Raw genomic sequence first — 25,172 nt, forward strand, 5'->3', positions numbered from 1 at the left:
CCCCAAGTGATTCTCAAACTCCTTTACATGGAGAATGACTGCTTTAGGTTGTTTTAAACAAGATGGCTTTATAGGGGGTGGGTGAAATGACCACTCTTTTCTACGGTCTATTGTTATCCACTGGCACTTTCCTTCTGATGACAAACAGCCTCTTCCTGCTTTCATTTGGTCAAAAGTAAGGTACTAGAATGCATTAGATAATAGGATAGATTCACAAAGTTACTTTTCAAAAGTACTTTCCAGCTGTTTTTTTTGTTTGTCTTTTTGTGTTTTTTTTTTTTTGTGGTACGCGGGCCTTTCACTGCTGTGGCCTCTCCCGCTGCGGAGCACAGGCTCCGGAAGCGCAGGCTCAGCGTCCATGGCTCACGGGCCCAGCCGCTCCGCGGCATGCGGGATCTTCCCGGACCGGGGCAAGAACCCATGTCCCCTGCATCGACAGGCGGACTCCCAACCACTGCTCCACCAGGGAAGCCCTCCAGCTGGTTTTGAAATAAAGATTTTTAGTGCTGATACTGCCAGCCCAGGTTACTAAAGAGCCTATATGTTCCCTAAAAATACAGTCCTGCAATACCCCAAGAATATCTGTCTTCTCCAGTCTCATGACCCTAAACCCTGAGGACACCTGATACTTGCGATTATGCCTGTAGTGCACACTTTTCTTACAACAGAAAAATATAGAACGCTGTAGACATCACCAAGCCCAACAGTGCTGTCATTTTATAGGCAGATATTCTGGACCACTAGAGAAACTCTTAATGCTATACACATCCACACATCTAGTATATAGCTCAGTTGCAAGGATTTAAGAAAAAAAAAAAGTGCGATTTTCAAAATATTTATTGAGTGTTCAGAAAAATAATATTTGCCTATCTCTGTAAATCAGGAGTCTAAAACTCAAATGCAAATATACGTTGGGGGATGTGAATGAGTGTATCAGGCCAGTATGAAGAGGGAGTAGGAGGCCTCATGACAAAATAGAACATGTGTTCCTCATCTAAAGGCTTTCAAACATTTTAAATACATTGTGCAGGCTTAATAAAATTAATCTGAATTCTGATTCAAGAGTCCCCTTCTGTTCCAGACACAAAGCAATACTGTATAAAATTTAACATTAAAACATTAATTAAATAAAGAGATAAATCAAGAGATGGTGAATATGAAAGAGAAGTGGAGAACTCTGGAAGATGAAAATTCTGGCAACAAGTTTCAATTCCCTGCTGTAGACCAAGGCCTCTGAACCTGATACATCTTTGTAAATAAAATATTATGAAAAGATGCGTGTCTAAAAGCATGAGGATATTTATATTCCAGGACTCTGATGATGACAAGCCATGGTAATGGTGTTAGATGAGGATCTTATTTGCCCTGTTGGATATAAACACAATTTCCTATTTTCATGATAAGGAGGAAACAGAAAAGGCTTGTACAACTGAAAAACATACAAATAATTTTATTCTTTGCTCCTTTGTCTGGCCACCCTTAGTACAGCTAATAAAGAAACAATATGCAGGAGACTAAGCCCCTGGTTTCTCTGTAGGAACAGTGTTCTCCCGCAACACCTCTATTCTGGGCATCTCTGGAGGCGCCAAGGTCTCATCTAGGTCTTTATACTGAGGTCACTTGTGCAGGGGACCTTAATCCATTATAGAGTCCAAAGAGTATGCCTGCACACTAAACGGGACTCAATCTCTTATAGCAACTTTGAGTGAAATGGGAGTGGTCCAGGCCCTTTCTTGGGCTCCAAAAGAGGGCCATAAACACCAATCACGCCAGTTCATGGGGGCCCCTCAGTATGATTCAAAAGTCTCAGCCCCTGGGAACAGCTACAGCTCTCACCAAGATTTCACTGCATTGCTAAGGTCGGAAGACGACTGCCCACAGATAGGCTCTGGCTAGCTCAACTCACTTCTTAGAGCAGCACTCATCAAATTTTAACAGGTGTAAGGATTTACCTCGAGAGCTTATTAAGGCATAGATTCCTCAGTGATTCTGATTGGGTAAGTCTGAGATGGAGCTTGGGAAATCTCCATTTTTAAATAAGTATCCCAGGTGAATTTGACGCAGATGCTCTCCAGACTACATATCATGAAACACTGAATTAGAGCATTCCAAGGGGGTGCGGTACATCCCCAGGACAAGGATCGGGAGAGCCCCAGGGCCATGGATTAGTCTGGAATTATTCTACTGGCCTGCATTTTCTATTTGAGAACCAAGAAACTTCTCTTTTCTAAAGAGACCCCCAACTGTTAAAGCACAGCTCTGTGCAATTAAGGAAGCCTTGCTTTGATTACAGTCAGCTCCCTCATTCCTCAGTAGTCCATCGGCAGGACTCACTGGGAAACACCTTATATTCCAGGACTCTGATGACGACAAGCCACAGCGTCATCCCCACTCACCCATATCTTAGCCATTATGATCAGTATGTACCATGGGGCCTAGAAAACTGAGGATAATTATAAGCGTGTTGGCAATATGTAAAAAAAACAAAAAACTGTTTACCAAAGTTAACTTGGTTAATCAGTAAAAGCAGACCCAAACCCTCTTTCCAACGTATAAGAAATCCTCCCAAATAAAACTGTTAGTTTTTTTTTTTTTAAGTATTGCAAAGGGATCTGTGGGAAAAGAAATAAACACTACCAACAAAACGGGCCAAGCAGTACCTTTGTAACTAATGTATGCCAATTATTCCTGGGGAAGGAGTCAGTAAAAATGATAAAAGGTGAGTAGATAGGCATCTGAGGTTCTCCTTGTCTCACTAAGGATATGTACCCACGGCGAGGCAGCTGCCAAATGCGAAATAAGAAACTAAATTGAGACAATGTGTCCTTAGATCTAAGTGTCTGGAATCCAGGGACAGGTTATTCTGTTGACGCGCTTGTCTGCCCTCCCCTGCACCTTAGGTTGGATGGTGAAGAAAGAAACAGGAAGATGAGCAGCGGAAACTTGTCACCCTCAAAGCTGGCTTGGAAGACGGACAACACAGACTCAGTCAGCTGTGGGGTCTCCAGTTCAACTGCGTAGAGCGCAGGACAAATGGAAACCTCAGGTATAGTTGACAGCGGATGGAAATCCAGTCTGTCTACAAGGGACAGTTGTCAAGAACATCTCATAAGAGAGCCCTAGAATGAATCAGAACTCCCTGTCCTACATAACGGCACACAGAAAAGTATACAGGGGGAGACCATGGTACCTCTACTGGTAGTTAAGGGCAAGTCTGGAAAGCTGGGATTAAGAAAATACTGAAGGAGGAGAGCCAACGCTTGGGAAGTTGGATGTGTTCAGACCTCTGAAGAGTCCTGCATCCAACTGACTGGTTGCAGGTCTGCTTTAAGGGACTCATATTCCTAATGTTTATTCCCAGAAAAACAGGGCCAAGCTTAACCTCAGCCCCCTTCCCTCAACCTTCCACTGTGCTTTCATAGCACCTTGATAGCAATGATTTTTAGCACTTTTTACACTGTGTCTTTATATTTGTTATATGGACCATACTTCACTTCTGTATTCCTAGCACCATGTCTGGCCATTGTAGAAGTTAATAAAAAAAGAGTTCATTACTGATAATTTGATTATCTACTCCTTAATCTTTAGCTAAAGGACAAACAGATGTTAAGTTCTAAAAACTCTACTTATAAATTCTAGAGAACAAAAATGAATATTATTTTACTTTTTCTGCCTACCTAGGATAAATTTCTAAACTAGTGCAGTGGTATCTTAAGGCTCTGTTCATATTAAGATAAAACCAATATTCTTTTTCAATTCAATAAATATTTATTGAGAAATTACTATGTGGAAGGCACTGTGGTAGACGCGATGGGGGTCCAAAGATGTGGATCCTGTCTTCAAAGGGCTCCCAGTATAGTGAAAAGCTGGTATTCTAAGAACAAAGGTAATCAGAGGTAACCAAAGGTAGCCAAATGAGACTATGTAACCAAACGAGACTTTAGTGTGTGTTAACTTCACCCACTAAAACTCATTTTTTGGAAAGTATTTTATGGAGAGCTGTTCAACATGTCCTGAGAAACAATACAGTGCAATGGTTAAGAGATCAGGCTCTTTCTTAATCTGAAAAATGGGCATAATAAGGGTATCTACTTCATCACTGCATCATCATCACATCATGTAAAGTGTTCAACATATGCCTAGAACCCAGTAATCATCAGTAAATGTAGCTATAACTATTAATACTCAGATCTAATACAGATTGTACTGATCTGTTCTTTTTTCTGAAACCTATTAAAGTCACTTGCTAATAATTTATTATTATTGCCTAATGTGGACAGAAGGGCACAAGGGTAAGAGTGACACTTTACTAGCAATAGGATTACACATAGCCTCCACCCAAATCTCCAACGTCCAAATATACGGACTTGCTCAGAAGTCAACATGTCTTAAGGGATACTGTAAAGTGCCTTAAAAATTGGAAATAATGGGACCGAGTAATTATTTATATGGCTTACCATAAAAATAGTGTACCAATTGTTCTTAAGGGGAAGTAGCATCCAACTAAAGGGTATTTTAAGACATGTGTGTGAGAGAGTGTTTTTGTCATGCTCTGGCATTCAGTGGGAACAAGACAGCCCTGCCCAACTAAGAATCATCAACCCAAATGCCATTAGGACTCTGTTGAGAAACACTGGGTAGCTGACATTTTTAAGTTAAAAGCTATTCACAGAGAAAAAAATAAAACACAATTGTTTTTGAAGACCCATTGTACTTTCCCAGTATGCAGATTATTAATTCAATATGTCAAAAATTATAGGATAAAATATGTTCCTCTTATGAGGCCAGACACATTGATGCTAAAACACATATTCCAGATTCATATAGTCTTCAAAATGAGGGCACTCTGAGGCATAATGAAAGAAAAGATACAAAGACATCTATGTATACAGGAGAACATAGGCTGTGGGCTTTTTATTTAAACAGGACTAAACAATTAGATGGTTCATATTTTGGGAAAAGTAAATAGTCCTACCTAAGAATTGGTGATGCATTAAAGATATAATTGTTATTATAAACAATGAATAGGAACACAAATATCTGACTGATTTTAAAAAGTTAGTTCAAATTAATTCCTCATGTTTTCTTAATTTTGTTTGTTTCATTCTTTCAAACTGCTATTTCACATGATACCTTTTAAATTTTCATTGTGAGAGAAGAATTATACTCAGCCAATTCATGGAACCATCAAGAAACTGAACCTACCACTAATACTGTACTATAATCAACTCCTCTCTGCAGTGGGAATCCTCTCTCAAAGCATGTGAACTGAACCATAACCAACATTTACACTTGAATGCACTGCTTCATAAACACTGTCATGCAGTCTGTGAAGCTCACTTTTTTATAATAGTCACCAAGGGTCCTTGCTGCATGCACCAGGATTCCCGCTCCATCCTCATTGCTATTGGCCACCTAGCCCTTCTCCATCAGTCAGCAGATACAGCCTTTGCTAGTTCGGCATGATTTTGCTAAACGTCACTACTTTGTTTTAATCTTATACTGTCTCCTAGAAGCCAGGCAGCATTCCCAGCGACAAATATCCTTTAGATACTGAAAAATCAGTGTGCAAAAGTTAAATTCAGTGCCCACAAACAAAATGTCAGGAAGAGGCACTCTTTAAGTTACTCATGAGAAAATAAACTTTACCCTTTTGAACTAGATGCCACTCCTTATTGAGCTTCGCTGCAATGCAGAGGTTTTCTCTCTAGAAACATCTCATATATCAGGAACTTTCCAGAGCTGCTGATTAAGCACTTCCCTTCCTCTGATGTAGGTATAGGTGGGTTCCTAGAGGGCTCGTCAGAGGCCCCAAGGTCCAGCCCTTTAAGGAAGCTTCTTAAACTCTGCCTCGTTTTCTCAGCTGTAAAATGGGTATAAAGAACTTGCCTCTTACCCGTTTAAAACTGAGGAATGCTAGGACCCTAACAATACATAAAAGATCGTCAAATCTCCATGAAAACATTTCCATTCTTGAAACACAGGTACAAAGTACCCCTCAGCGATGTCATCCGACCACAGTCTCAGGCTGTGTTCAAGGAAATAGAACCAAAACATGTCACATTTGCCACACCACACCCAGCATGTATCAGGTAAACGGAGAGGTAATACACAGTGAGGCGGCATTCTCTAAAACGGAGGTCATCACAGTGGAGGGGGCAGGGCTCGGGGAGAAGATTGGGTCTAACCCTAGAGATAAAAGTGCCAAACCAAATCGACAGAGCTCCTGCTTTTCTTCTTTCAGCATTTTCTCCGGATCACACAAACTCCTGGTTTTGTAACCCTACCGTGTACGATCACCAGACACACATTCCCAGCCCAGAAGCCAGCAACAGTGGCGCCGACAGGGAGGAGGGGTTGACTAGTAACACAAGCGAACTTAGAATCCGTTTGGAAGGAAATGGATTCTCAAGGGCAAGAGACGGGTAAGAGCGCACGTCCAAGTCTGGGAGCCGTGGCAGGGTCCGAGCCTGGGACGCGCAGGGCCGGCGCGAAGGCAGCGCGGGCTGCCCGCCTGGGAAGCAGACGAAATCAGTACTCACTCCGCGTCCGGCTTCCGGGCCCAGAGACTTCAGCGGGGTTTGGGGGATGTTTGCCTTCCCAGTTGGGCTCGGCCCTCTCAGTTTCCGTTTGGAGCCTCAGCCCAGCCCGCAGAGAGGGAGGCGGCGGGGCGGCCCCAGGACGCGACGCTGGCCGCTCCCCGCCCCGTTCGCCCGCCCCCAGCGCGGTTCCAGGAGGGAGGTGCCCGCCGCCGCCGACTCATCGCGGGGCTGGCATCCCGGAGGCTGGCAGACTAAACAGCGCGGCCTGTGATGCAGGCCACCGGCCGATGGCAGAGGTCTACCACTCCTAGGACGTCGCCAAAGGCCCAAAGTGGGCTCTTTGCAAACACACGCCCCCAAATATTACTTTTGAAGCTATAAAGTAACTTAACAATTCACATTGTATAACGGATTTTTTTTTAAAGAGCAGTTGAACAGAACTAGAATTCTACTGAATTACTGGACGTGGTACATTATGACTAAACATTTCAAAATAACTAAGAAGGGATTTTAAGCCACAGAATAAGAATTCATGAATTCATATTGCTATAAATAAATAAATGAATGAATAAGTATATAGGGGACAAGGAAATGCTCTCCCTTATAGAAGAATGCCAACTAATAAATGTAAGTGATGGGATTAGACAGAAGAGTTCCAAAATTTAAAGGAAATACGGGAAGCCATCTTTTCCCAAAGCCATAAAGCAATCACAGTGAAGACTCTGGACAGTGAGCTTGGGGTATGAGTGGAGGAGGCTGCGGTGGCGGGAGGCTGAGGACCCGAGGCCTCAGGTCGATAGCTAGTGACAACTGAGCAGCCAGTCCTTCAGCCTCCAAGCCAGAGGTGACGGCATTCCGAAGGCGGAGAGCTCAGCGGCACAGCGCGCAGCGGCGCACCCGCCTGCTCCGGGCAGTCAAAGCACGTGGGATCGCCCTGACTTCTCCTGCTAGGTGTTCCTCACAACCACCTTGTCTATTATCAGTGTTCCTTTACTTCTGTTAAATAAAGGTGGCGAAGTAAGAGCCCTTCCAACTCTAATATTTTATTATAATTCCCTGAGAAGACTCTGTCCTCATAATTCTTTTTTTTAACATCTTTTTTGGAGTATAATTGCTTGACAACGTTGTGTTAGTTTCTGCTGTATAACAAAGTGAATCAGCTATACATATACATATATCCACATATCTCCTCCCTCTTGCGTCTCTCTCCCACCCTCCGTATCTCACCCCTCTAGGTGAACACAAAGCACCAAGCTGAATCTCCCTGTGCTATGCGGCTGCTTCCCACTAGCTATCTATTTTACATTTGGTAGTGTATATACGTCCACGCCACTCTCTCATTTCGTCCCAGCTTACCCTTCCCCCTCCCCGTGTCCTCAAGTCCATTCTCTAGTAGGTCTGTGTCTTTATTCCTGTCCTGCCCCTAGGTTCTTCAGAACCATTTTTTTTTTTTAGATTCCATATATATGTGTTAGCATACGGTATTTGTTTTTCTCTTTCTGACTTACTTCACTCTGTATGACAGACTCTAGGGCCATCCAGCTCACGACAAATAACTCAATTTCGTTTCTTTCTATGGCTGAGTAATATTCCATTGCATATGTGTGCCACATCTTCTTTATCCATTCACCTGTTGATGGACACTTAGGTTGCTTCCATATCCTGGCTATTGTAAACAGTGCTGCAGTGAACATTGTGGTACATGACTCTTTCTGAATTACGGTTTTCTCAGGGTATATGCCCAGTAGTGGGATTGCTGGGTCATATTATATAGTAGTTATATTTTTAGTTTTTTAAGGAACCGCCATACTGTTCTCCATAGTGGCTGTGTCAATTTACATTCCCACCAACAGAGCAAGAGGGTTCCCTTTTCTCCACACACCCTCTCCAGCATTTATTGTTTGTAGATTTTCATAATTCTTCTTGATGAAAATTCAGCTTAAAATTCCTTTTTTGTTTACTGTCGGTATTTTCTCTGCTTTTTTGTTTCTCAAATAAACCTCAGCTTGTCTAGGTTTTCCTGAGACAAAAGACAACTAGGATGACTTATTTGGGCCACTCCCCAAGAGGGATGAGCCCTGGGTCCCAGAGCCCCACTGTTAGGCAGCATAACTCCCTCAATGAGGGTGAGTATGTCTGAGCTCCTCAAGAGTACAGGTTAGTAATTACATGGTTATGAAGTAAATTTTCCAAAGGTTCTTGTCCTGCAGGACAGGTAGAAAGGGGCTCCCTTCCCTGGAGATGAAGAGGGATGTATCACTGCCAGGTGTGCTGTGTCTATCCCAGTCCCTGAGGCTCATCCTTTCCCCCAGTGGGGCCTCCACATCACCCGCATCTGAAAAACTGGAGGGTACTTATTAAATAGAGAAAATCCTGGACCCACCCCCTCCTGGTGAATCAGATTCTTGTGGCTTGGAACCTGAGGATCTGCATTTTAACCAGATTTTCTAATCGATGTTTAAGTAATCTAAGGTACAGGTGGTCTAAATTACCCACATGCAGCACAATTCAGCATCCTTGCTGCTCAAAGTGTGGTCGCCAGACCAGCAGCAGCAGCAACTGGGAGCTTGTTAGAAAAGCAGAAAGAATCTCAGCCTCGCCCCAGACTTTCTGAGTCAGAATCTTCATTTTAGTAAACACCTCACCGATTCAGTATGTACATTAAAATATGAGAATTACTGCTCTGATCTTGTTTCCCAAACCTTGGTTATTTGTGTACTACCTACTTAATATTTTTTAGTCTGCCACAGCTACATGTACTTAATATTTTAAAAAAATAGATTTACCTTTTTAACCATTAATCTAGCCTTGTCTTAAGCAAAACCATCCATGGGATCACGGTTTGAAGTGCTAGTTTACTTTCCTAGCACATTAAAATACATGCAGAACTTTTGAAATAGAAACGCTTGCCTGCTTAGCGAACAGAGTCATCAAACACACCACATGTGGTCCAGCGGTTCTGTGGGTGAGGCTGACACTGAACGATGGAATACCTCCCACAATATGCAGAGTTTATTCAGCCCCTCAGTCATATTATGGATGAGAAAAGTAAAGGCCTGGGAGGAGGGCTGTGCCGCCAAAGTTAACACAGCTAGTTATGGCAGAACCAGGGCCAAACCCACAGAAGGACTTCTCTGGTGGGTGCTTATTCCTGTGCAGATTTTCTCCTCTCTAACTGGGAGAAAAGCTGTTTGTACCCTCTTCTGTTTAAAAGGCCTAATGCTGCTACACAACCTATAATCAGTGATTTTCCTCCAGTTCAATTAGGTAATTCTCCTGTTTTCCTTTCTGTAGTGGATAGCTGGCAGCTGACAATACACTTGAAAAATCCTCACTACTCACGGATCATTTCCCACCTAATCAATAAGCACCTTCCCAGAGGAGAACCAGAGCGTTCCCAACCCCAGATTCCACGCAGCAGAGCTGAGGCATGGGAATTGCACTGGCCAATCAGCCGTGCCTCACAAGAGTGAGATTGAAAATAAGCCTGTGTGGAAGCGCCACCCACCGGTAGATCTGTGTTATGATAAGGCCTTTCAGCATTTGAGACTGGCAGTGCCAGAGTTTCTGGCCTCCAGTCCTAAATGTGATAGGTGCTGAGCTGCAGTGGCAGCAAGGAGAAGCTCCCACGGTGTGTCCGGGCATTGTTCCTGTCTGTGAAACTACATTCCTTCTGCTGGAGCCTTCTGGATTTCTCTAGGAGCTACCTGCCATCCCTTAAGAAATTCCTTTTTAGCTTGAACTAGTCAGAGTAAATTCCAATTGGAACTGACAGCTTTAACCAGTACTTCTTAATAGCTGTGCTCTCCTGCAGAGAAAGTCCTGATGCAAGTTCAACCTCGCTTTCCTTACCTGAATAAGTTGGTGGTTACGATAGAAGTTGCCTGAGAACTTTTCCAGTAACACAGTTGCCTGACTGTGGATCGCAACTATTTTCTTATTTAATAAGAGTCTAATTTCTTTTCTTTCTTTCTTTTTTGCTTTTACATCTTTATTGGAGTATAACTGCTTTACAATGGGGTGTTTCTGCTTTATAACAAAGTGAATCAGTTATACATATACATATGTTCCCATATCTCTTCCCACTTGCATCTCCCTCCCTCCCACCCTCCCTATCCCACCCCTCTAGGTGGTCACAAAGCACCGAGCTGATCTCCCTGTGCTATGCGGCTGCTTCCCACTAGCTATCTATTTTACGTTTGGTAGTGTATATATGTCCATGCCACTCTCTCACTTTGTCACAGCTTACCCTTCCCCCTCCCCATATCCTCAAGTCCATTCTCTAGTAGGTCTGTGTCCTTATTCCTGTCTTACCCCTAGGCTCTTCATGACATTTTTTTTTCTTAAATTCCATATATATGTGTTAGCATACGGTATTTGTCATTCTCTTTCTGACTTACTTCACTCTGTATGACAGGCTCTAGGTCCATCCACCTCATTACAAATAGCTCAAATTCGTTTCTTTTTATGGCTGAGTAATATTCCATTGTATATATGTGCCACTTCTTTATCCATTCATCCGATGATGGACACTTAGGTTGTTTCCATCTTCTGGCTATTGTAAATAGAGCTGCAATGAACATTTTGCTACATGACTCTTTTTGAATTATGGTTTTCTCAGGGTATATGCCCAGTAGTGGGATTGCTGGGTCATATGGTAGTTCTATTTGCAGTTTTTTAAGGAACCTCCATACTGTTCTCCATAGTGGATGTACCAATTCACATTCCCACCAGCAGTGCAAGAGTGTTCCCTTTTCTCCACACCCTCTCCAGCATATATTGTTTCTAGATTTTTTGATGATGGCCATTCTGACTGGTGTGAGATGATATCTCATTGTAGTTTTGCTTTGCATTTCTCTAATGATTAATGATGCTGAGCATTCTTTCATGTGTTTGTTGGCAGTGTGTATATCTTCTTTGGAGAAATGTCTATTTAGGTCTTCTGCGCATTTTTGGATTGGGTTTTTTGTTTTTCTGTTACTGAGCTGCATGAGCTGCTTGTAAATTTTGGAGATTAATCCTTTGTCAGTTGCTTCATTTGCAAATATTTTCTCCCGTTCTGAGGGTTGTGTTTTGGTCTTGGTTAGGGTTTCCTTTGCTGTGCAAAAGCTTGGAAGTTTCATTAGGTCCCATTTGTTTATTTTTGTTTTTATTTCCATTTCTCTAGGAGGTGGGTCAAAAAGGATCTTGCTGTGATTTATGTCATAGAGTGTTCTGCCTATGTTTTCCTCTAAGAGTTGGATAGTGTCTGGCCTTACATTTAGGTCGTTAATCCATTTTGAGCTTATTTTTGTGTATGGTGTTAGGGAGTGATCTAATCTCATACTTTTACATGTACCTGTCCAGTTTTCCCAGCACCACTTATTGAAGAGGCTGTCCTTTTTCCACTGTATATTCCTGCCTCCTTTATCAAAGATAAGGTGACCATATGTGCGTGGGTATATCTCTGGGCTTTCTATCCTGTTCCATTGATCTATCTTTCTGTTTTTGTGCCAGTACCATACTGTCTTGATTACTGTAGCTTTGTAGTATAGTCTGGAGTCAGGGAGCCTGATTCCTCCAGCTCCGCTTTTCTTTCTCAAGATTGCTTTGGCTATTCGGGGTCTTTTGTGTTTCCATAGAAATTGTGAAATTTTTTGTTCTAGTTCTGTGAAAAATGCCAGTGGTAGTTTGATAGGGATTGCATTGAATCTGTAGATTGCTTTGGGTAGTATAGTCATTTTCACAATGTTGATTCTTCCAATCCAAGAACATAGTATATCTCGCCATCTATTAGTATCATCTTCAATTTCTTTCATCAGTGTCTTATAATTTTCTGCATACAGGTCTTTTGTCTCCTTAGGTAGGTTTATTCCTACATATTTTATACATTTTGTTGCAATGGTAAATGGGAGTGTTTTCTTGATTTCACTTTCAGATTTTTCATCATTAGTGTATAGGAATGCCAGAGATTTCTGTGCATTAATTTTGTATCCTGCTACTTTACCAAATTCATTGATTAGCTCTAGTAGTTTTCTGGTAGCATCTTTAGGATTCTCTACGTATAGTATCATGTCATCTGCAAACAGTGACAGCTTTACTTCTTCTTTTCTGATTTGGATTCCTTTTATTTCCTTTTCTTCTCTGATTGCTGTGGCTAAAACTTGCAAAACTATGTTGAATAATAGTGGTGAGAGTGGGCAACCTTGTCTTATTCCTGATCTTAGTGGAAATTCTTTCAGTTTTTCACCATTGAGGACGATGTTGGCTGTGGGTTTGTAATATATGGCCTTTATTATGCTGAGGAAAGTTCCCTCTATGCCTACTTTCTGGAGGGTTTTTATCATAATGGGTGCTGAATTTTGTCAAAAGCTCTCTCTGCATCTATTGAGATGATCATGTGGTTTTTCTCCTTTAATTTGTTAATATGGTTTATCACATCGATTGATTTGCGTATATTGAAGAAATCTTGCATTCCTGGAATAAACCCCACTTGATCATGGTGTATGATCCTTTTAATGTGCTGTTGGATTCTGTTTGCTAGTATTTTGTTGAGGATTTTTGCATGTATGTTCATCAGTGATATTGGCCTGTAGTTTTCTTTCTTTGTGACATCCTTGTCTGGTTTTGGTATCAGGGTGATGGTGGCCTCGTAGAATGAGTTTGGGAGTGTTCCTCCCTCTGCTATATTTTGGAAGAGTTTGAGAAGGATAGGTGTTAGCTCTTCTCTAAATGTTTGATGGAATTCACCTGTGAAGCCATCTGGTTCTGGGCTTTTGTTTGTTGGAAGATTTTTAATCACTGCTTCAATTACAGTGCTTGTGACTGGTCTGTTCATATTTTGTATTTCTTCCTGATTCAGTCTTGGCAGGTTGTGCCTTTCTAAGAATTTGTCCATTTCTTCCATGTTGTCCATTTTATTGGCATAGAGTTGCTTGTAGTAATCTCTCAAGATCTTTTGTATTTCTGCAGTGTCAGTTGTTACTTCTCCTTATTCAATTCTATTGATTTGAGTCTTCTCCCTTTTTTTCTTGATGAGTCTGGCTAATGGTTTATCAATTTTGTTTATCTTCTCAAAGAAGCAGCTTTTAGTTTCACTGAGCTTTGCTATCATTTCCTTCATTTCTTTTTCATTTATTTCTGATCTGATCTTTATGATTTCTTTCCTTCTGCTAACTTTGGGGTTTTTTTGTTCTTCTTTCTCTAATTGCTTTAGGTGCAAGGTTAGGTTGTTTATTCAAGATGTTTCCTGTTTCTTAAGGTAGGATTGTATTGCTATAAACTTCCCTCTTAGAACTGCTTTTGCTGCATCCCATAGGTTTTGTGTCGTCATGTCTCCATTGTCATTTATTTCTAGGTATTTTTTTATTTCCTCTTTGATTTCTTCAGTGATCACTTCATTATTAAGTAGTGTATTGTTTAGCCTCCATGTGTTTGTATTTTTTACAGATTCTTTCCTGTAATTGATATCTAGTATCATAGCGTTGTGGTCAGAAAAGATACTTGATACAATTTCAATTTTCTTAAATTTACCAAGGCTTGATTTGTGACCCAAGATATGATCTATCCTGGAGAATGTTCCATGAGCACTTGAGAAAAATGTGTATTCTGTTGTTTTTGGATGGAATGTCCTATAAATATCAATTAAGTCCATCTTGTTTAATGTATCATTTAAAGCTTGTGTTCCCCTATTTATTTTCATTTTGGATGATCTGAGCATTGGTGAAAGTGGGGTGTTAAAGTCCCCTACTATGAATGTGTTACTGTCGATTTCCCCTTTTATGGCTGTTAGTATTTGCCTTATGTATTGAGGTGCTCCTATGTTGGGTGCATAGAAATTTACAATTGTTATATCTTCTTCTTGGATCGATCCCTTGATCCTTATGTAGTGTCCTTCTTTGTCTCTTCTAATAGTCTTTATTTTAAAGTCTATTTTGTCTGATACGAGAATTGCTACTCCAGCTTTCTTTTGGTTTCCATTTGCATGGAATATCTTTTTCCATTACCTTACTTTCAATCTGTATGTGTCTCTAGGTCTGAAGTGGGTCTCTTGTAGACAGCATATATATGGGTCTTGTTTTTGTATCCATCCAGCCAATCTGTGTCTTTTGGTGGGAGTGTTTAGTCCATTTAAATTTAAGGTAATTATCTATATGTATGTTCCTATTTCCATTTTCTTAATTGTTTTGGGTTTGTTATTGTAGGTCTTTTCCTTCTCTTGTGTTTCTTGCCTAGAGAAGATCCTTAAGCATTTGTTGTAAAGCTGGTTTGGTGGTGCTGAACTCTCTCAGCTTTTGCTTGTCTATAAGGGTTTAATTTCTCTATCAAATCTGAATGAGATCCTTGCGGGGTATAGTAATGTTGTTTGTAGGTTTTTCCATTTCATCACTTTAAATATGTCCTGCCAGTCCCTTCTGGTTGCAGAGTTTCTGCTGAGAGATCAGCTGTTAACCTCATGGGGATTCCCTTGTGTGTTATCTGTTGCTTTTCCCTTGCTGCTTTTAATATGTTTTCTTTGTATTTAATTTTTGACAGTTTGATTAATATGTGTCTTGGCATGTTTCTCCTTGGATTTATCCTGTATGGGACTCTCTGTGCTTCCTGGACTTGATTAACTATTTCCTTTCCCATATTAGGGACGTTTTCAACTATAATCTCTTCAAATATTTTCTCAGTCCCTTTCTTTTTCTCTTCTTCTTCTGGAACCCCTATAATTCGAATGTTGGTGCATGTAATGTTTTCCTAGAGGTCTCTGAGACCGTCCTCAGTTCTTTTCATTCTTTTTTCTTTTTTCTGTTCTGCAGTAGTTATTTCCACTACTTTATCTTCCAGGTCATTTATCCGTTCTTCTGTCTCAGTTATTCTGCTATTGATCCCTTCTAGAGTACTTTAAATTTCATTTATTGTGTTGTTCATTGTTGCTTGCTTCCTCTTTAGTTCTCCTAGGTCCTTGTTAAATGTTTCTTGCATTTTCTCTATTCTATTTCCAAGATTTTGGATCATCTTTACTATCATTATTCTGAATTCTTTTTCAGGCAGACTGCCTATTTCCTCTTCATTTGTTAGGTCTGGTGGGTTTTTACCTTCCTCCTTCATGTGCTGTGCTTTTCTGTCTTCTCATTTTGCTTATCTTACTGTGTTTGGGGTCTCTTTTTGGCAGGCTGCAGGTTCGTAGTTCCCGTTGTTTTTGGTGTCTGTCCCCAGTGGCTAAGTTTGGTTCAGTGGGTTGTGTGGGCTTCCTGGTGGAGGGGACCAGTGCCTGTGTTCTGGTGGATGAGGCTGGATCTTGTCTATCTGGGGGGCAGGTCCATGTCTGGTGGTGTGTTTTGGGGTGTCTGTGGACTTATTATGATTTTAGGCAGCCTCTCTGCTAATGGGTGTGGTTGTGTTCCTGTCTTGCTAGTTGTTTGGCATAGGGTGTCCAGCACTGTAGCTTGCTGGTCGTTGAGTGAAGCTGGGTGTGTGTGTTGAGATGGAGATCTCTGGGAGATTTTCGCCATTTCATATTACGTGGAACTGGGAGGTCTCTTGTGGACCAGTGTCCTGAAGTTGGCTCTCCCACCTCAGAGGCACAGCACTGACTCCTGGCTGCAGCACCAAGAGCCTTTCATCCACACGGCTTGTAAATGTTCTGTCCAAGATTCTGGAATCTGCATTTCTTCATCAAGTTCTGGTTCCTGCTAGTGTTGGAGGGTCTCCTGCAGAGGCAGGGGTGGCTATCTCTCACCGTGAGGACAAGGACACTGGCAACAGAAGTCCTGGGAAGTACTCCTTTGCGTGAGCCCTCCGAGAGTCCTCCATTAGCCCCACCAAAGAACCCGGGTCAAGAGTCTAATTTCTATAGCCTCATTATTAATTTTAATCACTAAACATCTTATAATAATTATTTTGAGTTATTCAATAGAGATATCTATGCCACTTAAGTGCTCTGGATCCTCCAAGCCCAGGACTGCATGGCAGAAGTGGTATTATTTGTGCACATAATTACTGATTTTGTAAGAAGTCTCATAAAACAGTTCTGCAATACATGGTAACTAACCATTCTATCATTAAATACTGAATCCTTAATACAGACTATGATTTTCTTAATAATTGTAAAATTGTCACTTTAACTTTCGAGTTGAATGTGTCCAGAATCAAGAAAACCAGGCCTAATTCTCACTGCCAATTGTATTTACTATTTTGTCATGTCATGTGTTGGGAGAATATTATTTGCCTGTGTGTGTTATGATAATTAATTGTGTAATAAAATGCTTCAAGGGATCACAAATGCTATTACCCCCAGCTTTTCTGAATGATGCATGGGAATGATCACTTTTAGGTGATAATGATACCAAGCCCTTTCAATCTGGCATCAAAAGACAAAATAAGAAAAACAAGAAAGCATATGTATTTTTTTCTTCTAATACTCTATAAGAGTTAAAGATATAGAAAGAAAGGAATGAAGAATTAAATCCTGGAAAAACTAATATTCAGGAAACTGGTGAAGGAAATTGAGTCAGGAAACCACAGTGAAAAAGAATAATCAAGAGAAGAATGGAGATAGGAGAAGGCAGTGTCAGAAGCCAAGGAAAGAATTACAAGTTTGCCAGTAAACTAAAACAATAACTATGTGGCTAAATGTGTCCACCTCCCAGTTACACTCCTTCCCACAGCTTCCTGAGACCTAGAAGGGTTTGGGGAGGATGGCCAAATTCTTTGTAAGCATTCCACCTTGAAATGATTGGATGATACTCCTGTGTGGAAAAATGATGGGAAAGGGACTGCTTCTTACCACGAAATTCAAGGGAAAAACAAAAACAAAAACTAAGCACGATTTTCCACAAGGTACCGACCCTCTAGGAGTTTAGGTAATGATAATTCTAGAAACCATTTACAAATGATTCACTAAACCTCATGAGGTTGGGGTTTTGCTAATGAGACTTCTCATTTTAAATTATTAAGCATAAGTTAAATACAGGTCCTAATACTGTAAAAGATAGGAAGTATCCAGAAAATCTTTCTTAGTTGGAGGCCTCCAAATAGAAGATGAGGACTACCGAGGGCAACCGCAGCAGAGATACATTTGCCCAGCCTCTTCTCATTTCTCAGTTGAGTTTTACTTTGGGTACATTTTAGGGGCTAGGAGAGAAGCTGAGACTCCAGAAGGCACTAAAATACGAACTCTTCACCAAGCAAGTAACATCCATGAGAAAGTCCACAGCCCTCCATAGGAGAGCTACCAGTTTTAAAGGAAAAATGCTTATTTACAATAGTTGTATAGGCAATCCTGACATAGGTTAAGGTTTTTGATAATCTTGGACACACTGGAAGATCACAAGCTGAAATGGGAGGAACAAAACTATTTTATATATTGAAAACTACTAGCTAAAATGGTAGTTACATCTTATCTTGCAAGATGAAATTTCAGTGATTTTTATAAGTGCGAAGCTTTGTAGTGTCATATTACCAAAGAAGGCTCAATCAGAGTTTATAAGGTCCAGGACCTTGTGTGAACTGGAAACCTGGCTTTGAACCCTACCTCCATCTTACTGGCTTTGTGATCTTGTCGAGGTTACCTTACCTCTCTGAGCCCAGATTTCCTCAGGTATAAAGGAATAATAATTACAAGGTTGTGACGGGATTACCTAAGATAATTATACAGCACACTTAGCAAAGAGCCTGGTGTGGTTAATACTCATGAAGAAAATCTGGTGTGTGCAAAAGTCAAATAGTATTTATAGATATTTGTGGTAATAATGCATATTTTTGGACACATTATTATATGCCAGTAAGAATAATAACATAAATGGCTTTGTGAAGTTTTAAATCATTCAAATCATTAGTAAGACATTACATGCCTCCTGCCTCACACTACCCCCACCAGCACAGAATTGGTACTTTGTTCAAAAACTTTCAGTGATATATGGACACTGTTTACCTTCCCTACAAGTCCCACCCACTAATGGTACACCTGTAGAGTAGGGGTCTTTTCTTGCTCAGGAAATGACTGACCTTGGTGACCGGAGCTGTTCCACCAGCCTGAGTTCTGGAGGGTTGACTGCTCTCAAGCTTTGTCGCTTTTTTCTGAAAATAGGAAATATTAGTTTCTATAGGAGAAGACATCTTCACAACGTAGTCAAGTGTACATTTTCCTATCAATACAAATATCTTTTCAGGCAAAATTCAGACTAATATACTAAGTACGCAAAAAAAGAACATGTTTTTATTTTTTCATGTCTTCGCCAGAAGACAATATAAATATTAAAAACAAAGAGTATTGTACATTGAATAGTCCCCAGTTGTTCAATATTCAGTGGTTTGGAGCACTACAGAAATCCTCACATGGGAGTTGTCATTTTCCACCACAGCGCACTCCCAGAACATCATCGCTCACCGTGAGAAAGTACGTGCTTTCTCTCTTACCCTGAATGCTACAGAGAGCAGATGTTAGTACAGCCTCCACAGAGGGTGACTTAGCAGCAAGTATCAAAGATGGCAATACATCTAAAAATTTATCTTAGGGAAATAATATGACAAGAGCAAAAGCCTTTTTTCTTCAAATATATTCATCACAGTATTCTAACATCAAAAAGCTAAAAACAATATAGGTAATAATGAATGTTTATTGAGTTCTTACCATGTGCCTTACCATGTGTTTAATTATTCTACTAGAATAACAAAATTATAGGTAATAATAGAATAATAATGCTCTAATAATAGAGTATAGTACAGCACTATTGTCAGTGCTCTGTTTAAGTACCATGTGTTACAACTTATTTAATCTTCAAATTACCCAAAATAAAGCTGTTATGCCAATTTTATGGGTAAGGAGATGGAGGAATGGGATGAGTACACAGCTTGGCCATGGTCACAGCTAGTCAAAAGTAGCATGTCTGTTTCAGTCCCTATTCTCTTACCTACCTACACTGCCTCCCACATAAGGGGTTATGTTATGAACAGTTACAGGATGAAATATCATATGGTTATTTAATGATCAGGTTTAGAAGAACATTCCATTAAATGCGAGTATATTATTAATATTTCACATAAAGAAATGTCACATTATAAAATAACATGAATGATATGGTCTCAGGTTCATACGGCGTTACCTTCTGATAGTGGGGTTAAGAGTGCTTCATTGTGCTTTTTTTGTAATTTCTTATATAACTATAACTACTTAACTGTTGAAAGGACAATAAACGAGGGAGGGGGAAGGTAAAATACACAGTTGCTTTCTCAACAAGGACTTGATATCTTCTATCTTTTACTTATGAATATCTATATTTCAAAGAAGCAAGCGTATAAAGTTTTATAATGTAAAATGGTGACAGTATGATCCAACATCTATAAAATGTGAAGAATGTACTGTAAGAATTGAACACAGGAGGGATGATCATGCTAATTAGGTGATATATAACACAGTGAAGAGTTGTATGTCCACATACATACAACTTCTGAAAATTTTTGAAAAATATATAATTGAGAACAATTTGGTTGAATTCTTTAACATTTAGAAGATATTTAGCAAAATTTATGTTGCTTAACTTTGTGAAAAATGCCTGCCACGGAAGCTTGAGCTGAAGCCTTCTTTTCCTTCAGGGCAAATACTACCTTAGCAAGAAGAAAAGACAGAACTCAGCTTGCTGTCCTCAGAGTACAATCTTTATGTGTCCCCTGGTTGACCATTCTCAGAGCACTTCAGGAAGAGCCCCGAAACAACAGGGTGGACATGTTTTAATAAGATGGGTATCCGAGGGCCTTCAGAGGCCTTTGCAGAAGCCAGGTATTACCTGTAGACCAAATAGTCTATCCTAAGCATTCATGCACTACCATCAACCAAAGGAAGAAAAAATCCTAGATAAATGGGATAGAAATAAAGGAGGCTGCTAAAAAGTTAGCAATGTGAGTGTGATATGGGAGACGGTAAAAGGAGGGGATGGCCTCAGTTTTATCCATGTCACAAGTCTCTTTTCAAAATACAAGGTGTCTTAACAAATAGCTTCTGATAACCACAATGTATACATGGATTCAGTGTAAGGGGTTGGATATAAGAAATGAAGACAAGAATACAGCATTGGGGTTATTCATTTTAATCTCATTCTCCAATTCAACCTCCTCATTTTCCAGTGAGGAGACTGAAGCCCACAAAGGTCAGTGTACACTGTTCCATAGCTGTCCCACACTCTAGCTATTAGCCTGTGGTCTCAGCTATAATCAAGGAAGGTCCCATCTAAATCCTGCACTAACTACAGCTCCAATTCTCACAATCAAAATGCACATACCAGACTCTGATTTGTCTGCAGAAGAATTCCACTACAACACATTAGCTAAGATTTGCCCGTGAGAATTAAAAAACTTGCTCTTCGGCTGAGTTATGATACTATGAAGTTAAAAATAACTATTTTAACTTAATACACATGCTGATTGTTTATATAAACTCAGCACGCATGCTGATCTTAATTTTAACTGTATATAAACTTAAGATTTACTCTGAAAAATAATTTATTAATAAATTCAATATTTTTAAACTCAACTGAGGGTATCTCAGATTTCCTGTGGGTATGACCTATTGAAGTTTGCCTTGCCCTCTGAGCTGCCTGAATTACTTAGTCTACAAAGGACCAATTTAGTTTAGCTGAAACAAGAGTAGAATTTGTAAAAATGATCCTCTATTATCTAATATTTATAAAGGGCTTAATAATGTCAGGCACTTAAAACACAACACAAAAGCTTAGAAATGCACATACATACCAGAGCACAGACCCCTTATTCTCAGATTAGTAACCATACAGATTGTTTTGGCTGATATATGACGTGGTTCTCTCTTCAATTGTGTTTGACTTCATGCATCCCTCTACTTATTGGACAGACACTTATTGAACCCTGGCCAGGAGCCTGGTCCTATTCTAGGCAGTGGGGATATAATGGCCAATTAAACAAACAAACAAAAAAAGGTCTTACTCTCGTAGTGCTTACATTCCAGTAGGAGGACTCAGACTCTAAATAAGTCAACAAAAGCCAAGATGATTTCAGAGAGTGATGAGTGCTATAAAGTCAATAAAACAGGGTCATGTAACAGAGAGTGGCTGGCTGAGGGTTCCTTCAGACAGGATAGACAAAGAAAGACATTTGACTGAGACCTGACTATAAATAAACCAATCATGTAAATATCGCATGGGGGAAGGGAGGCATTCTAGGTGGATAGAGTAGCACATGCAAAGGCCCTGAGGTAGGATGGGATGGGTTTGGCAAGTTGGAGGAACAGAAATATGTTCCTGCAGCTGAAGCAAGATGGGCACAGGCATACATGGTATGAGATGATACAGGATGCTGGATCAAGATATTTGGTCTGAAGTGAGGTGGGTTCATTATGGCCCCGCAGTCGGGTGTGTTTGGGCTCATCAGTTTCCTCCAGGCCTTGGCTTGCTTCCTGACCTTCTCTGAGTACCATCTAGTCCTTGTGAGTCCTCCTTTGCCTCCATGGGAAAAGTTCTCAAAGTCCTTTGGCTTCACATCACCTTGTACTCAGTTTTGCAGTGTCTTCCTCACCCTCACTCCCGCTCACCCTCACCATCAGCATCGGTCCTTAGAAATCCCACTCTGGCCTGGACACATTTCTCACCCAGCTAGGTCTGCATATTCACAACTGTGATAGGGCTGGATCTACCCTCAGATAGAACAGAATTCATTTACTCAAAGTAAGTGAAAACTCAAAACGAGCTCACTCATACATGATTCTGCATTTGTCCTAACACACAGGTATGCTGGGGTCTCTAAAAGATTAAGATGTGAAATGAGAACACCAATCCTAGGATAATTCAAATTTTGAGTTAAACTATTTTTCTTCATTTCCATAAACCCATAGACTAAAGGTTACTGAGCAGATTTTCCCTTGCCATTCAATCACATTCCCTCTATTATTTATGAGCGCTTCTTTGTTTAACTTAAGTTTTATAGAAAGGAAATGGTCAGCAACAGCTTGCCCTCATTCCTCTATATCAGGTCGCAGGCCTGGCTGAGTCATTCGTTCCTTGCAGGACAGCCTGTCACAGGGCCTCAGTCCTGATGATTGACAGGGGCAGAAGTGTAATCGTCCACACCAGATTTACCTCTACTGGACTCTAACCCCAGGACATCAAGTCCCGTCCATTTACAGAGAACGTGTGTGATTTCTCCTGCTTGGGTGCAGACTCCTGAGTATACAGAGGTCCTGTTCCCATGGACTATGAATCCACACCTTCTACTGGAAGCAGCCTCCCCCATCTCAAAAGAGGTTCAGAGTCTGCCAGCCACAAGACTGGTAAAACAGGCACCTCTGCTTGCACAGACAAGATCGCTAAAGAACGCACAGATTAGATCCATCCTATATGCTGCTGTAGGAAGACATGAATAGAATTAATGGCGTGCCTTTCTTGTATGTTTGTTGTGGTTCATAATAAAAGGTTTTATTGAATGAATCAGAACTCAAGTCTTAAAAACTGTTTTCAAGTAACAGTGAAATTCCAAGAGCCAGGCAAAGCTGTGTCATTATCTCCTAAAATCTCAGGAAAGGCCCCTCAATGAGGCTTCATGTCATTCTGAGACCTAGTGAATCTGTAAAGAAAAGTGCCGAATTCTCTAGAACAATGGTCCTACTTTTTGACACATGTGGCAGGAATCCTGGCTGTACCCAATGCCAGCTGTAAGACCTCAGGCAAGTTTATGAGCATTTCTAAACACGAATTTTCTCACCTGAAAAATGAGAATAACCCTACTTGTACCTCAGAGAGAGACTGAGAGGATTAAATGAGATGAGGTATGGCCTGAATTCTGTGGCCCACATGTTGGAAAACCCCGCTCTGAAGAGAGAGGCCCAAGGCCTTGAACAGGTAGCAATGGGACAGACTCATCTCTCCAGGGCAACCCCAGTGCATCTAATTTCAACTCATGAGGGGTCTTAGTGGCTGTTGAGAATTTTCTATGAGCTTTTGTTATTTATATAATAGAAAAAGAATTGTTTCTTCATTGGATAGAAAGTGATTTTTCTTTAGGACTAGCCATGATTCTATTAATGGATGCAGTTACTTGGAAACAGTTTGATCCTTTTGAGGTTTGCTTTTACGCGCTGCTAGGTTGGACAAGAGCAGCCTTCAGATAGAAGTAATTTGTTTTCAATACAGCAATGATACCCTTCTGAGTACTCTACCCAGTGATTCCGACTGGTGAGAACATGTCCTGTTCCTGGCCTTGTGTGAGGTCTGGAGATTACGTGAAAGTATAAATGCAATGCATCTAAGCCCACAGTCAGAGATACTATGATGACTCAATAAATGCTAGCTAAGGGAAACCCGGGACCACTTCCAGGGTTGATGCTGAAAGGCCTACCTAATGAGTTAGGCCGACCAGAGCCAGATCAGCAGGTCCTGATATTCGTGCATCAGCTGTCAAAGATGACGGCCCCTCTGGACCTTGCTCTGATAGGTCCCATAGGTGTCGTCACTGTCACACGGTGTGTGAGTGTGGGCGTGTGTGTGGGGGGTGTGATTTAGGGTCAACAAGATCTGCAGGAATAGACATGACCTCAATATGTTTCCTGAGAGTGGCAAGGACCCTGCTGAGGTACTACAGGGTGTCAGGACAGGATATGGAACAGGTGATTTCAACAGCCTGGGTGGCACATATATTAGTAAAATATCTGGAGAACACTAACACTCATTAGTAAATGAACAAAGAAGTAAGTCGGTGACTCGGCTTGTAAATGAGAAAAATTTAACTCAACTTCATAGTAAAAGAAGGTACTTCAGTCTGTAAGCTGGGCCACAGCCTCCTTTCAAATACAGCTTTGTTTCCTTTTTACATTAATGATGTTCTTATGTAAGAAAATTTGGATTAAAAAGTAAGGAGTGTTTCTGCCTTAAATAACTCAAGAAAACCCTCGACAATTATATGCAACAGTGGTTTTCAGAGGCTGGACACCAGGCAGCAAGGACAGTATTCCCTGCGAGGGAAACAAACCAGGGGCGCCCTGTGATCGCCACAGCTTACTGCCTGCAGAGTTTCCAGCTGCCGGATCATGCAACGGCTGTCTGTCTCTCTGGGTTGAGGAGATGGAGCTGGGAGTTTGAGGGTCAAGGGCACTCGAGGGGCTCAAAGGGAGGGCGCCAGAGAGGAGAGCTACAAAAGTGAGCTCCAGAAATCTGCATGTGCATGCCTGCGAGGAGAGCCTGAGTCTGGGGAAAGACCACCCATAAGGAGCAGAGGCATAATCACAGGGGCTCCCAGGGACCAAGAATAGGACATGTTTCCAGCAGTCAGAATCACTGGGTAGAGAATGCAGAAGAAAAAGTAGGACTGGAATTTCCCTGGCGGTCCAGTGGTTAAGACTCCATGCTTCCACTGCAGGGGGCACAGGTTCAATTGAATAAGAAGAAGGAAAAAAAAACAAGAAAATGTAGGCCTCCTCTAAAGGTTGCTCTGTTCTAGCCAAACAAAGATTAAAAGCAAACCCCAAAGGATCAAAGTGTTTCCAGGTAACTTAACTGTGTCCCAGAACAAAGCTCAGGAAAACTTAAAGCAACAATAATAAAAAACATTCAATGCAATATAAAATTCATATCTGTTTATCATCTAATCAAAAATTACAAGGCATGCATAGAAGCAGAAAAATACAACTTTGTTTTCCAAACACAG

General features: G+C 40.9%; 1 protein-coding gene across 1 annotated transcript in view; it reads right to left on the reverse strand.

Moving 5' to 3' along the window:
• CAST (calpastatin) overlaps window positions 1–25,172 on the reverse strand; it is a 128,329-nt gene that overhangs the window by 76,480 nt on the left and 26,677 nt on the right. The window contains exon 3 of the mRNA XM_082837361.1: window positions 18,516–18,587. Within this exon, the coding sequence (XP_082693487.1) occupies window positions 18,516–18,587 (72 nt within the window). The remainder of the gene's footprint in view (window positions 1–18,515; window positions 18,588–25,172) is intronic.

The sequence above is a fragment of the Leucopleurus acutus genome (assembly GCF_964270905.1).
Source record: "Leucopleurus acutus genome assembly, chromosome: 3".
In the NCBI taxonomy this organism is placed as follows: Eukaryota; Metazoa; Chordata; class Mammalia; order Artiodactyla; family Delphinidae; genus Leucopleurus; species Leucopleurus acutus.